This window comes from Manihot esculenta, chromosome 18 (genome assembly GCF_001659605.2).
Source record: "Manihot esculenta cultivar AM560-2 chromosome 18, M.esculenta_v8, whole genome shotgun sequence".
NCBI classification, from domain to species: domain Eukaryota; kingdom Viridiplantae; phylum Streptophyta; class Magnoliopsida; order Malpighiales; family Euphorbiaceae; genus Manihot; species Manihot esculenta.
Genome location: NC_035178.2, coordinates 25,557,336 through 25,567,118, shown reverse-complemented (window position 1 = coordinate 25,567,118; position 9,783 = coordinate 25,557,336). Strand labels below are relative to the sequence as shown.

The following is a 9,783-nucleotide window of genomic DNA, read 5'->3' as shown; positions in this document are numbered from 1 at the left end:
TTCCCTCAACGAGGTGAGTCCCGACACGAAATTACCGTTATCAAACACATTACGCCTATGATAGTGGAATTCCCACCGTTATCAAACCTCAATAATTTAAACAATGAACAAATACTCTAGTACATCCAAAGGTTGCAGGCTGCCCTCGGACAGTATAAGACTCGGAAAGAAGCATAAAAAATGGATCCTAGAAGAAGAGAGGAAGCCTTTGAAGACACCCCAAGGGCTCAAACAGAAGCGGTCAAAATACAACCCAAGGGAAGGCACTTAAAATTCAAATAAACCTCCTCCTCAATAAAACCATTTAAAAAGGCACTTTTCACATCCATTTGAAAAGGTTTAAAATTCATATAAGATGCATATGCAACCAAGATTCCAATGGCTTCTAATCTAGCTATGGGGGCAAACATCTCATCATAGTCCATGCCCTCCTCTTGGTTATAGCCTTTAGCAATCAACCTAGATTTGTTCTTAGTGATATTGCCATCTTCATCAAGCTTGTTTTTAAACACTCATTTGGTGCCTATGGTAGGGTGATGTTTAGATCTAGGAATTAAGGTCCAAACCTTATTTCTTTCAAATTGGTTGAGTTCTTCTTGCATAGCAAGAACCCAACTCTCATTACTAATGGCCTCATCTATAGACTTAGATTCTATATGAGATATGAATATAATGTTATTACATGTCTAATAGAAGATTTAATTGTTACCCCCAATTATTTGGTCCTTGGGATGATCTTTCTTATAGGTCCAATCCTTTAACAAGTCATGTTAGACTTCTTAGCTTTGTATAATTTGCATTTAATGCTCTTGGAGTCCAATCTAATCTTCCTTTGCCTCCATAGAATCCCCTTTTAGTTGACTTACTCTTTTGGAAGTCTAACATTAACTTTAGGAGCACAAAAATATTTCATTAAATCTTTAAAAAATAATAACTTAAACTATAAAACTCCAAAAGCTTTTTATTGCCAATATTCTATGGAGTTTTATAGAATCTATGGAGTCCATAGAAAAATCATAACCAAGTTATGAGTTTAATAGCACTCAAATCTTTCGGAAGTCTAACATTAACTTTAGAGACATAAAAATATTTCATTAAATCTTTGAAAAATCATAATTTAAACTATAAAACTCCAAAACTCTTTTATTGCCAATATTCTCCTTACTCTTCTCGCATCGCTAATAGTTATTGTAAGGATGCTAGGATTTGTGAATTTGGTGATGTGTGCTTTTTTTTCAATTTATCATAGGGCTCTAAACCCATTACATATATTCATTTATGTTATGTGTTTAGATCTAACTTTTATCGAGATTTTTCAATTGAGCTAAAATGAAATTATGACTTTTAAAAGAAAAAAAAATTATATCTTCAGCTTAAGGTCCACATATGTTAGTTATTTAAAATACTAATTAAATAATATGGCACAGTGCAAATCATATTAGTCGAGACAATTGGTTTAAATAAAATAAAAAAGAACTACAAAAAACATATGCTACAAACTCACACGCAATTATATATGTCTATAATTAATTTGTTATAAGAATGTACAAACAATCATGTGAACTAATATTATTAAACAGTATTGGATCCCATTTAACATTGGTTAACCGATGATATTTTAAGTATCTTATTTCCCTTGATTTTAATTTAGGGGCAAGAATAATTATGCATATAGTGAATTAAATTTTAAGTAAGAGTAGCTTGCAGTTACATCATTTTTTTCACCTTTTAGGTATAGAGGGTAATTGATGATGGTCACTAATTTATTTATACGAATGCCTAGTTGTTATTTGCAATGTGCACCGGACACTTTCGAAAACGAAAGTGCAATGAACATCAATATATAGAGGTGACACCATAATAAATGGCATTGAACAAAATTCACTCTCAATAGTTATAAAAAGGTTGAACTTGTGGAGAATATTTTTACTAATAAAGAGTAAAACTACTCAAAATTTGGATGAAACTAATCAAGCCAATATATCCAAACCAAACCAATCTAATATTTCATATTGATTGTAAGTTTAGATCGGATTGGCTTAGCAAAATTAAAATGTCTTTTTTTACCGGTGGTTATTGAACTATCGAGAAATCCTAAAACTATTTTCTCACGTATTTCAACTCTGCTGCCGATCCCTCCAAAGAATTCCAACCTCGCTATCAACACTTCAAATCCTTGAACCACACCATGCCACGCAATGTTGATCTCTACCTGTTGGATTGAAATCGTCAATATCTGTCTATTGTTGATCGAGTTATGTGGGCATACAATATAATTTTAACGGATTAGGTGATGAGTAAGATCCTTGCAAGGTCTTGTCATTCTTGTTCGTGGAAATTAGTTGGAATGATTTCGTTTCTTGGTGTTATATGGACAAAAATGTTGCTTTCTATTCACAAGTCTATGCACTTCTGAATATGATGTGGATGGATAGAAAAAGGAAGGAAAATAGTAGTCCTACATCGAAACTTGCTCTTCCCATTATTGATTTGCCATGTGACCAATGTTGCAGCATGCGGAATATCTAACACAGGTTTTTATTTACAGATTCGTATTTAGTGGAGATTTGAGCTGGAGGGAAAAGAAAGGCCTGCAGCTCATCCCGCATATTTATTTAATATTTAATATTTTATTATAAATTGTAAATTTTAATGATTATCTATGTTTTTTAAAAATTTTTAATGATAAATTTTCAATACTTATATTTTTCCAGCGCTCCTCTCATTTCAATAGTAAATATTAATTGTGGTGGATTATTATTATTATTATTATTATTATTATTATTATTATTATTTCGAAAATATTGGTGGATTATATACATCTAATTCCTCGGAAAAAATAATTACATAATTGATATAAACCTCTTCAATAAAGAATATAAAATAATCTGTATTAAATCTTTAATAACTGTCAAAGCAACATAAAGCCAGAAGCACCATGCATTTAGAAATTAAACCGACGGACCGACAAACCAATAATTCCCCCATCCGGTTGGGTCGGTTCATTAATGATAAACTTAAATGAACTCGTATATATTGGATCGAGTCAGTTTGGGAACAAAATTCATCCAAACCGACCTTGTGAACACCCCTGAAATTATTCGAGTACAACTTAAACGGTGTAACTATTCGGGTCAGAAAAGGCTTTGGTAAAGCAGTCGGGTTTCCACAAATTCATACCGGTGTGCCAGCTGGCCAAAAGTTCAATATGGATCACATTACTTTCCCAGCGAGACATACCGTGCCAATAGTTCATAAAACAACAAAACTTACATTGAGCACAATTTTGTACACGAAATAATTTCATTGCTAATCTTCATCAAATCTATAAAACATATCCAACGCAAACTCCTCTAAAAGCCAGTAAGAATATTCAAGTAACCCCACGAATCACCATTCATGCAGAACGGATTGCCTCCCACAGCCTAATAGTGATTAGAAAGTTTGAAGCTCCAAAAGCAAAAAACCACCCGTCCCAGCACCAGATCCACATTTGTCTTGTTCAATACCAAATTATGGGCTCCAACAGGCATTTATGTAGAAAATGGCAAAAACTACAACCTTACCCAGCATTCCTAATATATGTTACAACAGCTACAAATTCTGCATTAAATTACCCTTAAACAGTTCCCCCAAAGCCCGAGAAAGCACCCATCCGCACAGATTCAACAACAGTGATGTGTGTTGTGTTCATTTATGTTGGATGTATTAACTGGAAACTGAAAAGTAAAACCACCTAGTATGATTAAAAACATAACAAGATCTTATGAAATCAGCGTGTTACTTCTTTCAACACACTTAAATTCTAAAAATGAGTTGCTATACATAAAGAAATGTCACAACATAACTGCGTGAGATTTTATGAAATTAGTTTTACTCCTTTCAAAAACTTGAAGTTCTCAAGGTGATACTAGCATTTTAACTAAACAGAACATGGTATCACAGTATTGCTTCAAAATAAGATAACCAAAATACCATATGTCTACAAAATATAGGCAAGGAAGAAAAGGAAGGGGGGACATATTTCCTCGAGATTGTGTTATGTTTTCTCCCACGATTATCCAATTCGCTTTTCATATCCCACAGTAAGAAATTTCAACAAGAAACTTGAACTATAATAAAATCTCTAAGAAACAAAATGTTTTGCATTGGTATCTTCCAACCAATAAATGAATTAAGCGAAAAATAGCCCAAACTAGAATTATTGTTGGTACAATGCTTTCTTGCCTAGTCACCTACCAATATATTCATGCAAATAATATAAGTTCCAAGGCCAAACATCTATTTCAGGCATGCAAAAGAAAAATTAACATGATTGACCACCCTGCATTCGAAATAAGGATAAAATGAGATTTTGAAAGAGCTGCACTCACCTGAAAATATCAACCTACCTTAGCAGCAAGAAATTTGGAGTTAATCCACTTGCCTCTATAAAAACATTCACACAATTAAAATCAATCCCATGCCTAAAACAGAAACCCCTCCACGAGTGAGTAAACAGAAAAAGGAGAAAAAGGGGTATTGCTCAGTGTAAGTGAACACCTACCTCTTAGTCTCCAGTTTAAGAAACCCCCCTAAGGAAATGGAACACAATTAAATCCCTCAGATCACAATTTAGTACATAAAAAGCTCAGAAGCTGAAATTCTCAGTATGGACGTGAACGATTTCCACTATGGTGGTGCCTATCTGGGCCAGAGCCTCCATCTCTGTAACTATCCCGGCGCCGATCACCTCCGCCATAGCCACCTCTACCACCTCTGTTGCAAAATCAATTAGTCAACAGTATATTAAGCAAACATGAGATGTACCCTTAACAAATAAAATTATCAATCACTATCAGCAGGTACTTCCAGTGCAAAAAGAACTAACCATGACTGCCTTAAGATGCGTGTAAAACCAAACAAAAGACAAGTGAATGAAATACAAGTTTCCAAGTTATCAACATCAATATCCCTCAACGCTATATGAAATTGTCACGATGTGATTCAATATTTCAAATTAAAATGGCTATATGAAAATCTTATGTTCCAAAATGCCAGCCAACATCCAATAAAACCTGGAGATATATTTGACTATAGTTTGATCCAAGATATACCCTACCTATGAAGAAATATACATTCATACAGCCTACTTTACACTTCCAATCTTCTATCAAGTATCAAGATCGGCATTTTGCACATCAAAACCATCTTGCTCAGCTCACAAAACATCACAGTGTCACTATGAGGACAGACCAAGAATTCAAATTTTTAAAAGCAATTTCATTAAAAATATGAATACATAAGTTAAAACTCATTCCTAAATTCAACAGCAGCAATAGATCCCCCCCCCTTTTCTTACCAATTGGATGGTCAACAAGCCTTTAGAGAAAAAAAAAAAAAAAAAAGGGTGTAGCCTTCCTCTTTATTTGAAAGATAAGATCAATAGCTCATAGACATTGAAAGCACATTGCACATTGCACATGCTCGAGAGAAGTGAGGATAATATCAATAAAACAGGACATCTAATCCTATAGAAGATGACTGTCCATTAATAATATAATAATTTAAAATTTTGGTACCAATGTTTTGTTTATCCAAAAAGAAAGACTAAAGCTAAAGATGTCAAAAGTCTTAAACCATAACGTAACATTCCATTAAATGGCAATAACCATTAAAAAACCACAAAACCTATCATAAAGAGTATACAATTCTTGGGCCCAGGGGGTTGGAGCCACTGTTGTTAGAATCTACAATTCTCGACTCGTATCTTACAATTCATATCTATTTTCCAACAAATCGATTCGTATCTATTTTCCAACAAATCGATTCGTATCTATTTTCCAACAAAACAATTTGAATTTATGGGATAAATCTTAAATGTACCTGAATCTTACGATTCAGGATTCAAATCTTACGATTCTCGATTTGATTTTATATTCTAGCAATTCAAGTCTATAAGATACATGAAAATTGTTACTCAATCTAAATCAAGTGAATCAATACGAACGGACTAAATTTTCATCCTATTTAATTAATCATCTATAAAGAGTTTATTAGATCTTATATTTTCAAAATTTAAGATCTTATTGATTTTTGCTATAAAAAGTGCACATTAAACCCTTCCCTATTGGATGGTCAACAAGCCTTTAGAAATAAAAAGGGTGTAGCTTCCTCTTTATTTGAAAGATAAGATCAATAGCTCATAGACATTGAAAGCGCATTGCACATGCTCGAGAGAAGTGAGAATAATATCAATAAAACAAGACATGTAATCCTATAGAAGACGACTGTTCATTAATAATGTACCAGAGAGGTATTGGCCCTCAAATTTGAATTTAGAAGATAATGATTGGCATTTTCCTTTTCCCTAGCCCTACTAGAGTAGATATAGACCTAACATTTTGGCATTTATTGTGGCAATATTACAGGAATTACTGGTACAGCAGGTTAGACAGAACAAAGCTAATATGGTGTAGCATAAAACTCTACAATAAATTCAATGGTTCTCATGTCTGATGTAACAGCAATGTTTGTTTTTCTTTCTATTCTATTAATTTAAATTTGGTGTAGAAGACCAAATGGTAAGGTGGCAAGATTGGATGAACAGTAACTTTTCAATGGTTGTCATGTCTGACCAAACGCAGCAATCTTTGTTTTTCTTTCTCTTGTTTTAAATTAAATTTGGTGTAGAAGGCCAAATGGTAAGGTTGCAAGGTTGGAAGAACAGTTGACATTTCAATATTACATTAAATTTTAAAAAACAACAGCTATATTGAACTACATACTGAAGAAGCATGCACTTCCACAACAAGGAAAGTACTTCGGTTACAATAAGGTTCACAACTTTGCCAGTGGCTTATTAGGCCGCCCATATTTTACTGTTTTCTGTACTAGAGGTTGAGCCACTTGTGCTTAAGGCAAGCTTCTAACAACCATGAATAACTTGAAGCCTGGTTAAACAAGATACTTAACAGGGTGTGCCCCAAGAGTAGAACATAACCTTTTTAAGTATGCTCAAGGATTCCACAAAGAAACTATCTATTCAAGTTATTTACTAAGAGTTTTGCTATTTATGTCAGCTAAAGGGTGAGGGGATAATACACCCAGTAGAGAACATAATAAGAATGTAATCGCAACATAAAATGGCATGTTCAGTCAAGCATCTAAATTAGGACATGCAATGAAAACAACTGAGAGCACACAAACAAGCCATAAGAAGGCATAGTTGGGGAAGTTACCCATGGTCGTATGAAGGTTGAGACCTTGGTGCTGACTTCTCTGCCATTGAAACACTGATTTTATAACCTCTCATATCATAATCTGTAAGATAAAATAAGAAATGAGAACATAACACCAAATTTAGACAGAAGGGGTGCCAAGAAGCAATTTGTGAGCAAGGACAGGGTGCTAAAAGAAAAGGAGAAAGAAACAGTTGCAAGGCCAATACTGTTGTAAAAACCGCCAGCAGAATGTGCAGCAGATGGATCTTCATAAGACAAAACTGCATCTCCTTTATTGTTTCCCTTCTCATCTGTGTATAATTTTATATTCCAGGGCCATTGATCTTTATAGCCACGCTTCTGCTTAATCCTTCCAACCTAAGAAATAATTGCACAGTTTCCATTTCAATAAAAAAAACACAATCACATGATAAGGAACTTGGAACTAAGAATTACTAAAGACTGTAAATTTTGTAAATAAATTGGTTAAAGCAAATGAACATCTAATATAAGATCTATACATATCATATTCTCATATCTTATCCTTTCATGCTAAAGAAAAAATAATTAATGAAGCTATATGAACACAGGGATGAAGATTAACAGGCAAAAAATATTCTTGGAGAAGCAATGAATTCAACAATAACCAATAATAGAATCATCAAGCATAAGTCCATGTTCAGTTAAATAAAAAGAAACAAGTTGAAAGTTACTTGTCCAATGCCGCCAAAGAGTTCTCTCAATTCCTCAGTAGTCACATCTGGGGGCAAATTTGATATGTATATTCTAGAGTTGTCACAAGTATCATCACAGTTTTCATCACACTGCTTAATTTTAGCTGGGGCACCAGCAGCAGCAGCCCCACCATACCCACCACTTCCCTCATACCGAGGACCACCTGGTTGGCCACCTCGCCCACCAGTCCTCACATCAGCTGGAACATCACCACCATAACCACTTACAGGACCACCATAAGATGGTGGATAAGATGTAGGTCCACCAGTGTAGCTTGTAGGGGGAGGAACTGCTTCCATTCCATAATTTGTATTGCCACCATATGAGTTAGGAGGTGGTGGATAGCTACCACTAGCACTACCACTACCACTACCATAAGACGGGAGTGCAGGGGGAGGTATCTGGTTATAAGCACCATTATCTCTTCCTTGATTACCACCATAAGAGGCCCCTCTGCTGCCACCTCCACTCCTATTATCATAACTACCACCTCGTCCCCCATCACTGTAATTGTTGCTTCTATTACCATCGTAATTACCACCTCTACCCCCTCGATTACCACCATATCCTCCACCACTTCCTCCCTTGTTATATCCTCCTCCAGCACCATTTCCACGATCATTGTTGGCACCAGAAGGGGAAGGAGTGCCGCATTTGTTACACTCCACTCTTCTTGCAAAGTTCAAATTGCCACAGCTACATAAACATACACCAGCATAAATTACAAAGGTAAATAATCCCTATTTGCCTATCCTTAGATATCTTGTATGCCCATAAAGTTTGAACTATCAAACCCTCGAGCAAATGAGTAAACACGCTGATGCTATGAATGAGAGAGAAAGATATTACCTTGGATTAGGGCACAGCCAATCACCGTCCCTTCCGCTTCCACCTCGGCCACCTCCTCTGCCACCACCTCCACCGCCTCTTCCTCCACGATCTCCTCCTTGATATCCACCACCACCACCTGCACACCAAACGAAATAAGAATTAAACACACAACAGCTAAGAAACAAAGATCATAAGACAATCCCTACTTTCAAAAATAAGGAAATCAACGTAATCCAAAACAAAATAGTACCGCGATTTTGCGAATTACCACCATACCCTCTGCCGCCACCTCTACCGCCATGACCTCCGCGGCCGCCTCCACTGCCGCCATAACCACCATCACCTCCGTAGCCTCCGCCACTAGCCCCTCCTCCATATCCTCCTCCTCCTCCGCCGCCGCCACTGCCGCCACCATAACCACCAGCGCTGCCACCGCCATAACCTCCGTACGATGGAGGTGCAGATTCGCCATCTTGACCGTACATCCCAGACATGATCCAAGTAGTTAGGGTTATCTTTGCCTTGCCCTCCCACGTATAAGCGATAGGAAGATGAAGGAAAAGGAGTTGTTTGGTTACAAGAACATGACGTATTTATATATAGCTCGACTTTAGACGCCCGATATTTCTTTCCAAACTACCCCAGTATGCTATCATGTCCAAATAAATTAATTTTAATTTTTTTAATTAAACAAACTTACAAGTTTATATTAAATACCAAATAAAAAATATTATATATTAAAATTTTAATTTTTTAATAAAATATCACTTTTATTAGGACTCAAGTATCATCCTGTTTAGTGATTTCAGAATAAAATTAATGGTCCTTAAAGTGAAATCATTTGCTGAAATCATCCATAATGACACTGATTATATCTTAATCTTTAAAAATTATATTTTTATGTAAGAAATTCATATTAATGCAAATAGTATATAAAAATTATAAAAAATTTCGTGAAAAATTTAATAAAAATATTTTGAAAGGCATTGTCTCTATCAATCGAGATGGATCTCTT

The 9,783-nt window shown here is 35.3% G+C and overlaps 1 protein-coding gene across 2 annotated transcripts; it reads right to left on the bottom strand.

Annotated features, from left to right (window-relative positions):
- Window positions 1-3,192: 3,192 nt before the first annotated feature.
- On the bottom strand, window positions 3,193-9,342 carry LOC110606479 (transcription initiation factor TFIID subunit 15b). Of its 2 annotated transcripts, XR_002486516.2 has the most exons (7): window positions 9,019-9,342; window positions 8,787-8,904; window positions 7,916-8,633; window positions 7,430-7,580; window positions 7,221-7,302; window positions 4,547-4,758; window positions 3,193-4,428 (listed from the first exon to the last, which is right to left on the bottom strand). XR_002486516.2 is itself a non-coding variant. In XM_021745295.2 (6 exons), the coding sequence occupies exons 1-6, from the start codon at window positions 9,260-9,262 to the stop codon at window positions 4,647-4,649; spliced, it is 1,425 nt and encodes a 474-aa protein (XP_021600987.1). In that variant the 5' UTR covers window positions 9,263-9,342; the 3' UTR covers window positions 3,193-4,646. The 2 variants fall into 2 exon arrangements, 1 of the variants encoding a protein (XP_021600987.1); XM_021745295.2 differs by having other exon boundaries at window positions 3,193-4,758.
- Window positions 9,343-9,783: the final 441 nt, after the last annotated feature.

What these genes read in the sequence shown, in the direction of transcription:
- LOC110606479 (XM_021745295.2), bottom strand. Translation starts at nt 9,262, where the DNA reads ATGTCTGGGATGTACGGTCAAGATGGCGAATCTGCACCTCCATCGTAC. An exon ending in TCTTTGGCGGCATTGGACAA is followed by an intron (nt 7,581 to 7,915) that starts GTAACTTTCAAC and finishes ATTATTTCTTAG; the next exon opens with GTTGGAAGGATTAAGCAGAA. An exon ending in CAACCTTCATACGACCATGG is followed by an intron (nt 4,759 to 7,220) that starts GTAACTTCCCCA and finishes ATTTTGCAACAG; the next exon opens with AGGTGGTAGAGGTGGCTATG.